The following is an 18130-nucleotide window of genomic DNA, read 5'->3' on the forward strand; positions in this document are numbered from 1 at the left end:
GTCCATAGATAGCTCTAGTCGCATTATTCTGGGCGATCTGAACCGACCGGAGGACGGCGGAGGACGGGGACAGGCCCCAGACTGAGCAGCAATAGGAGATGGAGCTACCTATAATAGCCCTATGGACAGAGATAAGAATGTTGCGAGGGAGTCCCAGACGTCTGAGCCTATGGAGGCAAAAAGCGTATGATGCAAGCCTTCGACGTAACTGAACGGAGTACTTCAGCCACGAAAGATTGGCCTCTAGGACCAAACCGAGGCAAGTGACCGACTGAGACAGAGGGAGCGTCACACCATTGAGGACAATCAAACCGTCTACAGGTGATGGAGTATAGGGACGCTGACGAAAGTGTAGAAGCTTAGTTTATCAGCATTGATTGAGAGGCGAAGAGAACAGAAGGAGTCAAAGACAGCCGCAAGACAAGTATTTACCAATGCCATATCCTCGGCCAAGTTCTTGGGATCAACCCGAACGAGCACAGTAGTGTCATCTGCAAACGCTATGGTTCTGACCCTCTCAGACGAGTTGGCTCTGAGGAGAATAACATTGACATAAAGAATGAAGAGAAAGGGACCCAAGACGGAACCCTGCGGAACCCCACAGTTTACGACAAAGGGATCAGACAGGGCGCCATTGAGCGAGACCACGATTTTTCGATCAGTAAGATCTGACCTAAACCAGTCAATGGAGGAATTGACGAACCCAAGGTCAGCAAGCGTATTGAGGAGTATAGCGTGATTTCGGACTCGCAAGAAAAACTCCGGAGCTTCTGATTCGGATCATGTATTTTTATTGTTCCGTTTTCCAACCTTTCTATCGTCGATTTCACATTGACGCGCGCACACAATCTAAGACAGCATTAATGAACCCGGGTAGAAGCTCAGGACCGGAAGTTCCTCTTAAGAAATAATAATTGTCTTCCGAACCCTCGTCTGAGGGATAAGGATGGGAGCTCAGTTGAGTGTCCCTCATTTACTAGCTAGCCTATATGTACAAAGTATAAAGCAAAATGACTTTCGTTTCCACAAACTATCGTGCTTCAATTATGTGTGTTTTCCATTGCTCGACCACTGAGTTGATGGTTTTCCATCCATCATTCGTTCCACGCGGCCGTCCTCCGCTCAATGCAACAGATCTCTGGCCCAATGGCTCGTCACGGACGAATGGCGAGCTGGCTCATGTGCTCTAAAATCCTTTCCAGCCAGGCCCACGGCCGCGGGGATCTTCCAAATCCTAATGCTCAATCCTCCCGGGACGAAGGAAAGCATAGGAATCATCCGCCGTATCTAGAGAAGAGTCAAATTTTTTGGCACTCGATGTCATGCGAAGATTATTTCGGTCCCCCGTTTCAGTCTACTGAGCTTCCCCCGGACTCGATGTCGTTTCCATTCTTCGAAGGATGATACAATGAATCAACTTGGAAATACTTGCCGTCGCGCTTGCTCCCATGTTTACAAGTGTCGCAACGAGTCCAATGATATTATTCGCACGTTCATCTGAATCCATCGAATAGGATCGCGCGAGACCGCAATCAGACAGGTAAGCTGTGGTCTCGTCGCAATGATGAATCGTTTTTTTCGTTCGCGTCTCTTTTCTTTATTTCTGCTCGTATTCACAGTGTCAATATTTTCCAGAGCTCTGTAAATGTTTGTTTTTTCGTGGATCTAATCCATCTGGCTACAGTTCGTTAAAATGAATACGCAACACCTTCATACTAGAACTAGCAGAGCCTCTCGCGCTTCGATTGGCCCTCCGGAGGTTTTCTCTTCTTCTTGTGTTTTTGTCGCTCGCTCGAAATTCATAAGCCCCCGTTTGGATATTATGCATTCACTCGCTCAAGTCTCGTTGGTTTCGTCTGCTTTATTGGTTTATTGATTGATTGATGATAATATGTAATATCCGCAATTAAAGTATTGGGTTTCGCGTTATGACTTCTCTCCCTGTTTGCAGTGATAATTCTATCGTAATTATAATCATCATTATTATCATCATCATCATCTTCTATTCGGATCTATAGGTAACTGCTAGAGAGTACTGGATACACAGAGGACTGGGCATGGGGATCAGGGGGTGGGGGATATCCGCATTGTAAACCCATTGGTTGCAAGGGTCCAGGAGGCGTGGCCCCCAGGGAATGAGCGGGTCCCCCTGAAATAGGTGTATTTGCTAGCGCGATCTGACTCGATCGGTTCTGTGTCTGCTGCCGTTGGCTGTTCCGCTTGCTTTTCATGCGTCGGTTTTGGAACCAGATTTTCACCTGTGGAAAATGAATAATTGAAATATATGAAATCAATCCGAATAATCTCGTTTGCACTGCCGTTCCCGCCCCCACCGAAGAAATTCGAATTTCATTCTTCAGTCTGCGGGGGCGACCACTGCGAGAGGGAGCTCACCTGACGTTCCGTTAGGTTTAAGTTCCGTGCCAGCTCCCATCGCTTTTGTTTGGACACGTACGCGTTGTAGAGGAATTCCTTCTCTAATTCCAACGTTTGGAATTTCGAGTAAGGCTTGCGCTTCTTGCGTACGTGCACTGTACCCTGCGCTCCGGGCTCACGTTCCCCTCTTTCTACGCCCACAGACGGCGACCACTCCGATTCGTCGGGTGAACCTGAACGAAACAAGGGAACGTTCCATGAACACTGTCTCGATTTCGCGGAAACGATCGAGCCTCAGGAATGATTCCCAATGATTTCTATGTAGTCCTATGCTTACCGCTCCTGTCGTTGACGTCATCCTCGCTTGCGTCAGCGGTGGTTTGAGAGTTCGGGAGCGCCGGAGAGCTACCCGAACCTGTGTGAGTAGGTGTCGTGGACAAACTCGCCGGGTGCGGCGAAGGATAAGGGGAGAAGCCCGACGAGGTGGACTCGACTCTGGAGAACAGAAGCAGCGATTCAATCACCGAGTCTTCAAGACCCGTATAGAACCCTGCAGATGAGGCTCTGGAACGCAATGAACTCACCGCGACGGGTGCTGGTCCTGGTATTCTTGATAACTTGTGTACCACCCTTCCGATCTATTCCATATGTATTTTTTGCTGTCGGTGAAATGTATATCCGGCTTCGTGTCCGGGTATGCATACGAGTCGAAGTCGGCAGTGTACCTGCAAGCGTTCGTGGGCTCAAATTTGTTCCCTCGCCATTACCTGCTCAGCATGGCTCGGGAAACCCCAGGCTGTTCCCTCTACGACTTGTTCGCCGGGATGAATAGGTAAACTTCGACTCACCAGTTGGGGTGTCCGAACTGCACATTCATCGCATATGGAATTGGACCGGTGGGTGCGCACTCGAGACGATGCCGGTTCGTGACACTACTCGGCAATGGAAGTGGCAGCATGCCTCCATGGGCAGCTGCGTCCACTGCTGATTGTGTGTGGCCAAACGTTTGGTTCATCTGCAGAAGGAAAAATTACATGAATATTTTCACTGTCCGACTCCGGAATGAAAAAAAACGCCCTGACGACTTCACCCCGCTGACTACGCGCAGGACATCATTGTCTCCCGAAAACCGTGCAGGATCGATCAGCTCGCGTTGGAGATGCTGGCTCAATCCTCACGAGCCGCATCGTCTCGGGTCTCGCCTCCGGAATTCGAAAATTGCTCTTGCTTTGAAATTTTGCTGATTCTGGGAGATATCGTCGGAATCTTCGATAAGCTGCTCCGCCCTTGTATGGGATCTTATGGTGAAAATCCGAAGAGCTGTGGCTAGTAACTGAAAGCGTCGAAGTCGGCCCTTCCTGCGCATCCGTCAAGGGCATTCAGTAGGCTCAAGGAATTAGCGTTTTTCCGCTCGTGAATTCGACCACAGACCATCGCCATCGACTGTCGGAAGTTCGAATCTGGGAATCTCGCTCCTTCTTGCCCATTTTTATAAATTGATGCCCATTTCGTGAGAATTTTCGAGCCGTTTAATCGGTTTCCGAGAGGAATTCCTCGAAGGGTATGAGGATCTCATGTCAGATTCGTCACTGACGAATGATTGTCGAGTTTAAAGCGAGACTCGTGACCCCCTTCGCGAGCAAACCAAGTCTAAACAAGCGTGAACCTAGGTGTCTTGTCAATTTGTATGCTTAGGTGCGCCGTCCGTCGGTTTCCCCGCTTCGGCGCGGCGTTGAAGCCTCCGCGAACATATCCGCGCGGGTTCCCGCAGGGCTCGTCGCGAGGAGTCGATCGACTGCTGGCAATACATCGAGAATGCAAGTCCTGGTCGTGGACATGCCTGATTCTCTGCCTCAATTCTTTCCGAGTGACATCAGATTTCGGCGTCGATCGCAAAGCCTCGGAAAATACTACCGAGTGGCTTGGGAGGAGCAGATCCTCTCGACCGCAATTGTCTTCCGAGCGCCAGAGAGATCTGGCCTCGCTCGGATGCCTGCTGGCAATGAGTTATGCGCAAAGCCAGCGTTCGCGTGCGCAGTCTATCCTTCCGCATCGGGCTATGTTTGTAGAGGCGCACCAGACGTGACAGGGTTCGGAATGAACGTGATAGAGCACGCCGTCAGTAGCACCTATCAGCGCAGTGGGGCACTATCCATACACTGAGAGGTTCCGTGTTTTTCAGCCGAAGGCGTTCCCTTTACGCCTATTCCCGAGATCTCCCCATCCCCGCATCGTCGAGAAGGCATCTCCTTGTGCTAATGACCCGACCCTCGAGGGCATCGTCGCTTCGCGGTCGGACTTTCTCAAATGAGGAAGACGGAAATATGGAATAGTTGCCCAACGACGCGACGGCTAGTCATGAATAAATGCCGTAAATAAGCACACATGGCTGCGTTGTCGGTATTCCTCGGAGCTCCAGAGAATGCCAAGAAGTCAGCGAACTAAAGAATTGCCTATACGATTATACGACTCGGCTCCACAGACGCAAGTCAATTATATCTATCCCCCCGATGCTTGCGGGATGCGTTGCACGCATTGAAAGTTCCAGAAACCTCTTCAAGTGCTGCGGGACTACGTTGATTAGCCACGGGAGCTCAAAACGCTCGTATGTATTGTTATGTGACGCTCAGATGATTGTTCTCGTGAAGGTTATCCAGAAGATCATAATCACTCAGATGCCTAATGATAATATTCGCAGGGCTCTGCAAACTTCGTAATTATGTTCGACATAATGTTAATATTATGAACGTCGACGGAGCAGACGGGGGGATGCGTGCAAGATGAGAATCTAACACGCAGCTCGCGATTTCCCATCGGTCCTAAGAACCAGGTAGGACCCGTGACCACTCAGAGCGGGCTCAACTTTCGGCTTCCGTCTCTCTCGCCTCTTGCAGAAGATGATGCTCGCGATGGGGAACATTTCCCCCAACAAGGGTTCCCACGTATATTCCGACACGAGTTGGATGCGTTTCGCTCGTGGAGATCTTCTTGCCGCCTCCAAATCTACGTTCTGGTAACGGAACATTTTTATACCTTCATTTGGAATGTTTCCGAGCAAGTTTACAACTCAACATCATTCGGTCAAGAATCACGCGACGAACATGTGAGATAGCATCATTTATGACTACGATTCAGAGTGAAACTCGTATCTACTTTCTAGAGATAGGCAAATCTCGCCAGTTTCCGTGCGTGAGTGGCTCAGATGACGGAGCGAACTAAGGATTACAAGTCGCTCCCGCCTGGGAGAAAGCTTGCGACGGTGCTGACTTCCGAAATGTCGCTCTTGAATCTGCCACAGAAATTCTAGCAGAGCTCCTCGCAAGCCATTATAGCGGCGATCAGCACCTGCTGCCCGGCTGCCTACAGGGTCGGCAGAAAACTCCGCCGCATGAGCTTCGTCGACACCAAGGTTTGCAACTCATAAAAAAACGACGAAAGCCGACGATGATCGTCCGTCTGGAAGGATTCCCGACTTTGAAGCTTCGACTCGAATCTGGACCGATCCTTGAGTCCTCGCAAGGAAGCGATTTATTGATTGGCGGTCTTCGATCGTTTCAAATAAAAGGGTTTTGGTTTTATTTCCGCATCTGCCACTACCGTGGCTGCCGCGGCGGCGGGAATGAGACGGCGACGAGACGGAGGGCTTCCCCAACGATTCATAGACGTGGATGTTACATCTTATTTTATGGTTACGACTATTCTATAGAAGGCCGTTTATTGACCCTCCAAGGTCGCTCGTTCACCTCAGAATCGATGTGAAACGATTCAGGCGTTTCGAGCCGTATCGCGTATTGGGAAACGTGTCCTGATTGCTGGGGGACTCTCCTCCACGGTAAGAATCAGTCGCCCGATGAACGTCGGAGCTTATGCGTATGAGCTCCAATCGCACGGTAGCCGGAGTCCGTGGAGAAATACCCGGGCTCGTCAAGGGGACCAAGCGAGTCCCGCTGCCGATTAGAATGTCCGACGTCGTCTACGACAGATCTGAATTGATTTTCTCCGAAAGCGTCGTTCCTCGCCGCCCTTTGTGAGCCAATCGGAATCTTGTAGCGGTGCATCATAGATTCCGGAGACTCGCTGCTTCTCCTCTCGTGTCCCCATCACTCTTCTGTTTCTCAGAAACGAGGCGCGTCGACGAAAATTGACGAAGACCGTATTTTCAGAACGATCGGGTTTGCATGCCTCCGCGATGACCGTGAAACGACTTCTGCGAAATTTCCTCGAGTCTGAATTATTTTTTGTGCATTCCCTTTGTTTTCCAGGGACAGGAAACCTTGTCGCACATTGTGCAGAGAGGCGGGTATGACGGCACGCGATCTTACGTGTGACCTTCGTCGTCTGAGCATTTACCATTTTGCGCAGAATATGTATGAATATCGCTCCCCGCAACAGTGAAAAACGTGGTGCATCTTCTTCTGTGCTCAGAAGTTCTCTCCCATTGTTCAACTCCGAATTTGCGAATCGACTGCGGTCTTCACGCTCCGGGGGAGAGTTCTCCTTCTTGTTCCCCCGGTCTTCCATTTATTCACCCGGTTCTTCTGAGCGGAATGGTTTCTCGGAACGGCGAATCGGACGAGACCAATGAGCATCTTCTGGAAAAGTCGCGACTCGCGACAACCCAGGTTTGTTCTCTCCCGAATACGCGAGCTCTCCCGCCGCAGTTCCTTTCGTATGTGTCGAGCTTTCGAAGTCTTGATGTCTCGAAGTTCGTTCATCGTACAAGTAAGCGGCCTCAGCAGAACGGGAGAAGCGAGCAAAGGGGCTCTAGCTTGCTCACAGACGGCTGAGTTCTTCAATAGGCTGCCTGCCGTCCAGGCATTCTGCAGGCTCATCCTGCCCGGCATCAGCAGCGTCAGCCTGGCCGACCGACCGACCGGCCGGCAAGCAGGCGGGCAGGCAGCGAGCCATCCAGCAAAGAGAGGGACGCTCGTAAAGTTTTACAACCCAGAGGGACCAGGCGAGTGAGCGAGCTAGAGAGTGAGCCAGCGAGCGAGCGAGGTCTGGCTTGCTCGTTGCTTCGTTCATCCGTTTGTTCGCTTGCCTGCCTGCCAGTCCGCCGAGCAGCAAGCCTGACGAACTGACGGACTGTTCGGAAGAAGAAGACCAAAACGGGTCGAAAGCCAACTTGAAGATGAAGAACAGACGAACGAAGATCGAGCTAGCTAGCCACCCGGCGACCGTCTCTCTTCTCGCTCTATCCTTCCGTCTCGTTTCCGAATCACCCGGAGCGAGGGACATCTCCGCGCAGAACGATACTAGGCAGTAGAATCGACTTCATGTATGTATATCCGTCTGTCGCAGTGAAGCCTCTTACGAGAGCTCCTTGTGCCGACCCGATAGCGGCAGCCTGTGTACTCCTCATACTCGCGGGACTCTGAGACTCCGTTCGAGCACTTCCTCCGAGAGGGTCGGCGCTGGCTGTTTTCCTCCTATTTGCCTTGTTTATGGAAACTTATGATCGGTCATTCGCATTTAAGGATGACCCATGCCCGCTCCGGATCCGAATCGGACTTAACTCAGATTCCCTGCAGAGTCTTCGGTGAAAATCCCACAAGTTCGCGCTTCGCCTTTGAATCCAGCGATGCGCGATCGCATAGTATGAGCCCGCATAAAATTAATATTATTTCGCGCCGCATAGGCTTTGCTTGCCGAGCAAAGGAATTCGTCCGCCATGTTCCTAAAAGGAATACCGCGGATGATGCACAGCCATCCTCGAAGTCGTCTCATATTGTCCCGAGACCATATAAAAACGAACCAGCTATTAGATCCCACCGACTGCGGTCAGAGTTATGCAGTTCCTGCTTTCTCATATCTACTCTTCGGTCCCAATAAGCGCCCGAAACGGCTCGCTTGCATGTACTGGCTGCATTCCTTCGGCCTGCGGGTCGATAAGTAACATTGCTCACTGGAGCTCACCGAGGACACACCCCTCATTCCATCGGCGGCGACTCGAGCGGATCGGGCGACGACTTAGAAGCTCGGCCAAGAAACTCCTCCCACTGAGTCACAGCGAAGAGTCTCGCGCTCATTTTTCTCTTTTTCCCCGATGCTAACCTTGGAAGCGCTTATATGGAGAAGATCCCGTATAACGATGACCTCACGATGGCAACGTCACCGATGAAGAAGGCGGAATCGGAGGCGTTGATGCACGCGGAGCTCCTAGGACAGTCGAGTCGACGATGGCTTCCTCGCTTAACTTGCTCGGTTAGCATCGTGCAACATCGACCGGCAGCTTACAGAGACGCCACCTAGAAATTAATTTGAAAGTTTTCTTATATCCGGAGCGTGTTCTGCATCTCTCCCCCATACGTATCCTCCGGATCTCGTTTCTGTTCCCAGTCGCCGACACCGATTCCGCACGGGGAGCGCGAAAGGTTCTGTTTCATTTCGAACCGCGAAAGCTCTGATCCCTCGAACTCGCTGGCTTCGATACCGCTCTTGGTCACGCATCTCTAACCACGCATAGAAAGCGAATAGCGTCGGAGAGAAAATGTGCGGTCGGTTTGAAGTACCGTCTGAAAATCACGGTCAGTCAGGTATGTCATTTAGGGTTGTTACATTTGATTGTGCTTGCCAAACACGCTCTTGTGATGACAATCGCTCTTATCAGACGCCACACACCGCACGGGGAGTTCCTTTCTTTTGTCGCGTTCATTCTCATTTTCACACGGACGAACAAACAGACGGATACCGATGCCGAAAAACAATGCCTTCCAGCTTCTTCGGTCACTTCAAAAAGGAGACGACTGCCAATCAAGCTGCCATCAGAGGTGGGTCCATGAGGAACTCTTCGAATGCTCGTCTTCATTAAGGTCCTGATAAGGATCTCACTCAAAGTTCGGGAGGAACCCTCGTCCGGCGTTCATGAAAGCTAATTTCTCGATGAACTCGAGAACTTCGATTAGTAAGAAGTATCGAGGACCAGTACAGCTTTGTGCCATCCGAGGTTCTATCGTTCTTCTTTCCATAGACTACAATTATTGTTGAAACTCTCTCATCCCTCCGCGCGACACCTAGGCCCTTCGAGCCTGGAGAGAGACCGACTGAGCCGAGACTGAAGCCGAGTTTCCGACCTCGCCCGGATCATTCAGAGGCCAGAGGTGTTGGTCGAGTTGCCGAGCCGTCTTACTCGAACACGAACAGACTGCCCGAGCGACAGCGAAGAGGCTTCGTTCCCTCTGATCCAACTGGTTCTGGTTTCCCTCTCGACCCATTAGAACTTTTAGCTAAACGTTCACCTTTTACTCTTTTTCTCTCAGCTCGTCTGTCTGCTCGCCTGCCTGCCTGTATGCATGCTTGCCTGTCTGTCTACTCCCGAGGACTGGAGAAAGTCAGCTCTTTACTTACACGCAGCTTCCGAGCTCTATGATATGTTATTGCAGCGGTTGCAGACCGCCCCACATCCCCCTTCCCGCGTTCACTCCATAGTCCATGGTTCTCTCGCGTTCCGGCTAAATTCCCTCCGACTCTCCTTGCTGCGATCTGAAGAGCCGACTAAGCATTTTGGTTTCCCTTCGCACTCCAATTCCCAGGACGGTCCCTTTGCCCACGATGCCCCGTCCCCTCCCTCTGCGGCGCAAGTTTCTCCCCATCGACGGCGAAGCCAGCGATGGCCGCCTTCTTCCTCCTGCTGTCGCCGTCCGAGGCGCCCGACATTCGGGGGAGAAGAAGATGATTCAGCTCCGTTTTCCCGATCGACTATTCCCATTCGCAGAGAGTGCGACGCCAGCACCGCTGCAGAGGAAGCGACTACGGTGGTGGCGGCCGATGGCGCTGCTGCTTACACCCCAGCAGGGTGGCAGCAATCCTTCGTCTTTCTCGCTCCCCATCTCGGCCGCTTCCCGCAGCATTCCCGCATCAATCCCGCATCCCATTCCAACTCGATGGGCGGAGCTTCGTATCCCGGAGCTCCTCTGTTGATTGGTGGCGCAGACGACATTAACATAATGAGCAGCGGCATCAACAACCAAAAAAGAGAAGCGCCTGCCTGCTCGCCGGCTCGTTCCTTCGCTCACATGCTTTGGTGGCGGTGCTGCTTGTTCGACGTCGACGCCACCACTGGCTCAGCCGCCTTCACCGGCGTCGTCAACAACAACAACGTCGACGACAACAACAGCAACATGAGAGCTTCGGTGGACGCTACTGCTGGAACGCCAATGAAAGAGTGAACAAGTCAGTCAGCCAACGAGAGCGGGGGATCGCAGACGATGACGACCACGAAAAATACGAAAGCAGCACCAGGCTTTATGGACCACGAAATGACGCAGTCGACATATCATCAAAACTCCTTCCGGACGCAGTTCACGACTTTGGCTCGACGGCGGCCGCTCTACTCGTCTGGGGCCGACTACTCAATCGACCACAGTCGACAATCCAACTCTTGGTTCCACTTGCCTCGAACCGGGAGCGGCATCGGCAGAGTTGAGGGAAGCATATCGGACTTAAGACATGTAATTTTGCTGCGGCTTTATCTGATGAATCTGAGTCATGTGCGATTGAGCTTTGTCGTTTTCGATGAGCGTCGGAATTTACTATTGCAAGCTGCAGCCCCAGTTGCCGGCACGCCTGTGTCGCTGTCGCCATCCGTCACGAGTCCCAACTATGAGTGATATCACCGACGCAACGGCAGACTCGACTTGAACGGTACGCGTGTCACTTCTTCAGCAATGGTGGCGACTGTAATCAGGAGCTGCGATTTTGACAGGGCTCCCAGGGTGCTCTATTCGCTCGTTTTGTCCTGCTCAGGACCGGCCTTAGCGTCATTCCGATCGGGTCAGATCTGACTTCTCCAAAATCAAAATATTAATTATTATGCTTCATGCCCCGCGAGAGGAACATCATCAAATTTTTAGGCATTGTCTTCACTCCCCGCATTTTTTTCTCGCTCAGCGAAAGCGTCCCCACCACCGACCAGGGTGCCGAATCTGATGAGAATCCGTGAATAATCAAGTCGAGAGCGGCTGAAATAGCGGAGTCCAAAAACGCGCCTCCTTCTGAACAAATTTTCAGATAGACAGCTTCCACGTTTTCGGGAAGAGCCTCGCTTCATCGAACTTCATTGGAGGAAGCACGCGATCTCGGGATGTCGACTGCGGAGGTAAAACGTGATATATCGGGAATAGGGGGAGCTCAGCGTCAGTTGGAGGCAACAACAAGGGAAGCTACAAACCACATTTTGATGGCCTTCCGAATATATTCATCGGAACTACCTGGATCCGGGGTGCGAAACTTCCGCTTCCTCTCGATTGGCTGATCAAGCATTTCCTCGAACAAGAAGATCAGTTCGATTTCAGGATTCGATATCTGTAATTCCTCTGTGTACCATTCATATTTCTGCTAAGAGACGAGCTCCTGAGAATTCTCCCTCCTTCCACATGGAGAGAACCAGCTGGAGACAGAGTCTGAGCTCCTTTCCATCGACTGCGTAAGATCGATGTCACTCCATTTCGACACCAGTGTCCCACAGCGTCGAATATAATTTTTTCGGGAACGACATAAGTGGTCCTCCCGAAAGTTGGAGCAAAATCGATCAAGCCGATGCGGAGTCGTAAAGTTCCAGTTCATTTTCCGATGCTCGAGACGTCCTCGCTCTGGAGCGCGCAGTAATAATATACTTTATTGCGTCCAATCGACTTGGTTTGAAGGTCCATCGGATCGACATTCGGGATCCGCATTCGGGAGCCATCATCTCAGTCAGTGATGATTGGCTTGTCATCTCAATGACTACGTAGGGGATGAACAAGTTTATAGCATTTAATTGAGCGAATGTGAGAGCGAGTGTGTGTATGTCTAATTAATATGACGCTTTTATTACCGTTAGAATTTATTGACGACTCGTTCCGGCAGCGAGTCTAATCTGAAAACGGGTAACTGCTGCGGTTCCAGCGACGCCTGTCGCTACGTGTGTGATGCATTTCTCGCTTGCTTTCGATGCGATGTCTCCACCGTCAGTCGAGGCGGATGGTAACTAAAGTAACTCTTTCTTTGAAGGGTGCGGCTTCCACAAGACATGCACAGCAGCGTTCCTCTGGAGAGCCGGGTCATTTTCACCTGAAGCTTTGAATTTCTGGCGATTCTCTGAGGGACGTCGTTCGAAGTCGATGTCGGCGCGAACATTGAATGAGGACGGAGTTCCAACCAACGAGAAATGGAGCTCGATAACGGCACGGGACTGAATCTTCAAATTCATGATTCACGATTATCGCTAGAAGCCATGTTCCGCTCAGAATTCCTGCGGCCGAAAAGTGTCGGCTCCAGAATACGATAAAGCCCGGCGTCTGCAGCTGATTCGACTCGCAAGTTCGAGGCGTCGTCTCTTTAGTTCTTAATCACTGAAGATGCTGCTGGACTTTTGTGGTTGCGGCCGCAGTAGCCGTCGTCTTCGCTTCCTCCCTCTGCATTCAGGTGGCCAACAGTTCTCCAAAGGTCATCTTCCCTCTGAGTGTGGTGTGAAAGAACATTCATCCATCCGTAGGTCCATTCTGCCGAGCGACCATCGCTTCGTTCGTTCGATACCTCCCACCCTGCTCCGGGATTCCCTCTCGAGGAACGCTTCGTTGACCAACTGTTATTCTAAAGGATGTTTCAAGTTTTCGTTCGCTTTCGGCTCCTTCGTTAGCTTTCGCCAGTCTTTTCTTCTTTCGTTCACCAGCTACAGCAGTCGTGGTTCCTTTTGCTGCGGAAGAATATTTGTGTGACGAGCTCGAAAGCGATTTGAGGTTTGTTGTTGTTGTAGTAGGAGCAGCGACAAGCGGTTGAGCTGCTGTTTGCTCGAACCCTACAGTTGTTTTTTTCGTTGGCTCTGGTTATAGTGCTGAAAGGACTCAACGCAGCGTCATCGCCCCTTTACAGCCCGAAGGAGTCGCTCGACGCCCTGTGATTCGAGTCGGTTTCAATCTCTTTCTGGGATGCCGACGTTACGTAGTAACACGCAACCGTTTCGATGAGGCCACGTCAGCAGCAGCGCTCGCCGACCGGCCGCTGCACACGGAGGGAATGAGGATTTCGTTTGACCACTTGGTAACTTGGAAAATTCCAGGATCAAGCGCTGGGTTGAAATCGCAGCACACCACGACCACAGGCGATGTCTCGAGATCTCCGCAAATAAAGCCACGTCCAGACATATTTGCGGAATAAGAAGGCTCTCGTTGTTGATCCCGTGTTCGGTGCTGATGGAGCGGCCGCGCATGACATTGCTGATATCACGAAGTTGTTATAGCGGCTTTGACTCGCGCACAGATTCAATTTCTCGGAACAGGCTCGCTCGTTTTCCGAAGCCTGGGGAACATAAAATTCCAGGTGACATCAGAGTCGTTCTGGATCCCCGGTTCTGCGGCTGAAACAATGTTTCGAAACCAGGCTGAAGTACGTTAATGCCGTTGTACATTCCTCTGTACGAGCGCTAATCCTCGCGAGAGGCGTCTTTCCGCGATACCGAGGCGAAGTCGATAAGCAACCAGTGCTTTCGTGAGAAAGAAGCAAGGGAGAATATGATTAAGCGTGAATTTTCTACTTCTTTCGAGACTCCGGAGGTCGCGGAGGACGCCCCTGAAGCGAAATATCTGGATTCGATGGAATGTTAGATTGACATTTGCGGGGAGCGAGCGCGAATTTTCGAGCGAGTTATGAGCCTCAAATGCGTTGGGAATTATGGGGACAAGCTGATCTCGCTGATAGCCCGTAGATTGCGGCATAATCCTTGTGGGAGTAGCAGGAGGAAGAAAAGATGAGCCGTCGTGCACAGCATGGCCGGCACTTGACTCTCTTGTTCAGAGATCGATGAGACAGCTGACAAGCAGGTCGTGTGCCAATCAATACACGACATCGTGAGACAGTCCGGAAGAGTGACAAACGTCTGCGTTGATCTTGAGCATGGAGAGATCGGGACCGAGCTCCCTTTTCTCGCTTTTCCGAACTCACGTTGGCTCAAGGCGCTCCTTCCGGAGGAAAATCCTAGACCACTCTGCGCTAGAGACCGCAATTTCGGAAGGCAACAAGGAAACGTCGGAACATGTACATGCACAGATCATTTGAAATTCGACAGCGATCCCCACTTCCCTGCGTACAAGGACTGTCCCGCAGTATGATCAGGGAACGCGATACTAATTTTTCTACAGCGGCTCGAGAACAGTACGGCAAGATGGTCTTCGACGGCGCTGAACTTATTGGTCTCAACGAGACTTGCTTTCTACAAACAACAGGACGAATTGTCGATGCGGGGAAATATTTAGAATTTCGCTTTCTGTGTTGTTACAGCCCGACTGGCCGTCAGGGGTTTGTAGTTGCCATAAAGTTTAATAGACGTCTTTATGAGCCCTGGGCCGCTGCTGCGGCGACGGCTACCACCACCGCGGCCATCATGACCACTACTCACCGTATCTAACCCCAGAGTCTGGTAAGTCAGCTGATTCCCTCCGTCCGCACGTGACTGCAACAACGTGGATTGTTTCAGGGGTTCGTAAACACTCTTTGCGCTAGATCCCACCGTCGCGTCGACTGTCCGGCGACTGACTGGCTGGCTGGCTCGTTCACGCGTCAAAGCCTTGTGAGGTTTCCGCAGCACTTACATCCTCCATGCATCTCGCGGAAGGAAGGATCGGAGGGTGTCTGAAGCATTTTCCCGCTCGCTTCCTGTGACGTGGAGTATAGGAGGTCCGCAGTGCAGCGAGTCGCCGAGCAGTCCGACCAGAAGGTCCGAGGGGCTTTGAGGAGGGAAGCCAGAAGGCGACAAAAACTACCTTGTTGAAAGAGCCTGTATTAAGACAACACGAGAATTCCCGCTGCCAGAATAACATATGATGCGTTTGTCGGTGGCTGCTGTCCCCCTTGCCATTAGTTGTGCGGGTACCTTCTACGAATGGAATGAGCGATAAATTTCTCTTTGAGCAAAAATATTCGCTTCCTCCGTCGCTGTTTCTGAAGAAATCTCACGGGTCGACTATCTAGGCGACCCGAGTGAGACATTACACGTAGACGTCAAAAGTGATCTCCAATCAGGTAATGTTCCCATGAATGATTCTCCTACGGGGGGAATGAGTCTCCAGCACGCCCCGTCTTCCATTCATGAGAGGAAAGAACGCCGTTGTGAGTCAGAATTTGACTTGCGAGCTCCGAATCGATTCTCTCTCGGGTCGAAGTCCACCAATAGAGAAAGCCGGCTTTGTTGACTGTGACATAAGGCGCTCGTTTCGGAGACTTATTCAAAGACATTCATCAGAGAATCCCCGCTGTTCTCGAACTGATCTCAGACCAGCTTCTCGGGGCCGTGGAGCCGACCAACGGACCAACCAGAATCGAGAGGATCGACAGGCGATCGCCCGACGGACCGACCGATCGACCGACCGGCAAGCCGTGAGACGAGCAGGCAGACAAGCAAGTTCGCCGGCAAACCCGCGAGCACGAACGAAGACCGCCTCTCGAATTCTTCCTTATGCGAAGGAAAGAAACGAAGAGCGGCCGCTCGCTGCTGCTGCTGCTGCCGCTGCTCTTCTTATGGTAAGCTAACCCGCTTGGTTCGTCGTCCAACCGACGACCGACCGTGGGACGAGTTTTCTCGACGGGGATTTGTCTGAAGACTTTGCTGTTCGCTGACTAACTGGACGACGAGCAAACGGAGCGAGCAAGCCACCGACCGACCGACCGACCGACCGACCGACCAACACTAGCCATCGAGCCGACCAAGCAGTCAGCAAGACGGACCGATTCGTAGACGGATGGACGAACGAACGTACGACTCGTAATAAAATGGGGCCCGTTTCGGAGCCTGCCTTGAGGCCTGATGCGCGACAGGCAGCCTCGAACAGGAGAAAGGAGCGACCGAGTGGCGGACCGACAGATATGCGAACCAAAACTAAGCAGCTAGTCACTGGTCGAGCCAACAAAGACAGCGTGGGACCGGTCGGTCTTCTTGTTCGCATAAACATCCATTAACGAAATTGCTCGCTGCCCGAATGAGAGACCAGCCTCCAGGAAAAAGAAGTCGGGAGGCCTTCTTATAATTTCATTAATCAATCGACCGCCTTCAATTTTGGCGATTGCGGGCTCATAACGCGAGGGAAACTGGCGACTGAGCGTCGACTGCACCGTGACCATCTCCGGGGGAATGTCGTTCCTCGGTGGACTTCCACTTTCGGCATGCGAAAAAGCCCACAGGACTGAACTAGTAGAAGATGGACGACCTGCGCAGCTGGAATTAAGTGAAAGCTCCTGAACCGGAAGGAGCTCCAACGCTAATCTTGGACAAGGGCAATGAATAATCGTTCAGCCGCGAGAGATAAACGTCGCGCTCGTTCAGCTCGAATCGCTAGAGAGAGCGATATGCCACAAGCCCCATTGCTTTCTTTCCCTCTAAGTATCCGGCCGTTACCCCTAACCTCCCTCTTCCCTCCCTTTAGACTCTCTGCTGTTCGAGACCGACTTCGCACGAACCGAAGAATCGCTACTTCGAAGAACATCTTCTTCATCTGTGCGGTACTATGGCAATGGCTTGTTTGGGAATGGGGAACGGGTTTTGGTGAGTCCGTGTCGTCCGGCTGAGAGCCGGAGATCCCGTGTCCGGAAAAATATAATAGCTACCACACTCGCCGCACGAATGTTGGATGCTCTGTAGAGGACGGAGTTCAACGCCGAAACTACGAGGAATATCCCGGGGATCGCTTCCGAAGAACCTGCTGCCCTTGGTTTTTGATTTGATGAATGAAAACCTTGGAGAGAAGGTGTCGCCGCGCACCAGGCTTTTTCTCCTTGATACTGGTAGAGCCCCGCGCTCCCACCGCGAGTTTCTCGGACCCGCCGTACTGAGGAAGCTTTCGAGGACATGCTCCCGACGGAAATCCCATCGCAGGGAATGCGAACCCTCTAAGTCCTCGGATTCGGCCTCGGAACTGGCCTGATGAACGATATCGGACATTGGGGTGGCTTGTTCACTGAGTGGCTTGGATTTTCGAGATTCGGAGTTACTCCCCCGAATCTCTGTCAGAAGCCAGGATCGACGTGGACTGCTCCGGACGGGGAAATCCGTGCCGGGAGATCATGGGGAACGCTAGGGGAGAGGAATACTCCAATGATCGATAAAGCAAGCCTCTGAAATCGGTAGGGATTTGCATGTCTCCCGCGGCAGAATCGCTGCGGATCAAAGCAATGACTTCGCTATACTCACATACATCCAGATGATGATTGGCCAGATGATTCCTTAAACCAGATGACACGAAAAGCAACGGCGGTATAGCCTGTACAAATCACTCGCTATCACGAGAACCGAGTCAACGAAACTAGTCGCGAATAATTCTTTCCCTGCTGTCGTCTTCCTTCGTGCTTCGATTCAGTCGAAATCGGTTTTCTTGGGATCCCTATGCACCTTTTTCGTTTCACTCTCCCTACTCCTCGAGTAACATTCGGAAGTTCTAGCAGAACACTCCTCTCAATGCCCAGTCCTCCTGATTCAGATAGAGTTGAAGACTTCTTTCGCCAAAAAGGCAGGAGAGCCAGCGAGCAGACGAATTCTCCGAGACTCAGAGCGCCGAACTACTCCAATTCCGATTACGGAAATTCTCCCAAGAGGAGGCGCAGGGGGCGAAGAGACACGCTGAGAGACACTCTCGTACGGCTGATTTGTGGTGTCTTGAACGGAATCAGAAGAATTTTCCACAATTTTCCCTGCGATGCAGAATCCTCGTATTTTTCCCTCTCGCGTTCCGACGCTTGGTCTCTTCGCCTTGCAGTTTCGATCGGAAACTCTGTATTGCAATGGATAAAA

At 51.7% G+C, this 18130-nt stretch overlaps 1 protein-coding gene across 1 annotated transcript; it reads right to left on the minus strand.

The window, feature by feature from the left end:
- Nucleotides 1-1924: 1924 nt before the first annotated feature.
- On the minus strand, nucleotides 1925-17693 carry LOC100903360 (homeobox protein abdominal-B). The gene is made up of 6 exons (XM_003741316.1): nucleotides 17534-17693; nucleotides 3225-3391; nucleotides 2961-3101; nucleotides 2714-2871; nucleotides 2395-2609; nucleotides 1925-2258 (listed from the first exon to the last, which is right to left on the minus strand). Exons 1-6 carry the CDS (start codon nucleotides 17537-17539, stop codon nucleotides 2013-2015), a joined length of 933 nt encoding a protein of 310 aa, XP_003741364.1. The 5' UTR covers nucleotides 17540-17693; the 3' UTR covers nucleotides 1925-2012.
- Nucleotides 17694-18130: the final 437 nt, after the last annotated feature.

The sequence above is a fragment of the Galendromus occidentalis genome, unplaced genomic scaffold, assembly GCF_000255335.2.
Source record: "Galendromus occidentalis unplaced genomic scaffold, Mocc_1.1 scf7180000077157, whole genome shotgun sequence".
Taxonomy (NCBI): Eukaryota; Metazoa; Arthropoda; class Arachnida; order Mesostigmata; family Phytoseiidae; genus Galendromus; species Galendromus occidentalis.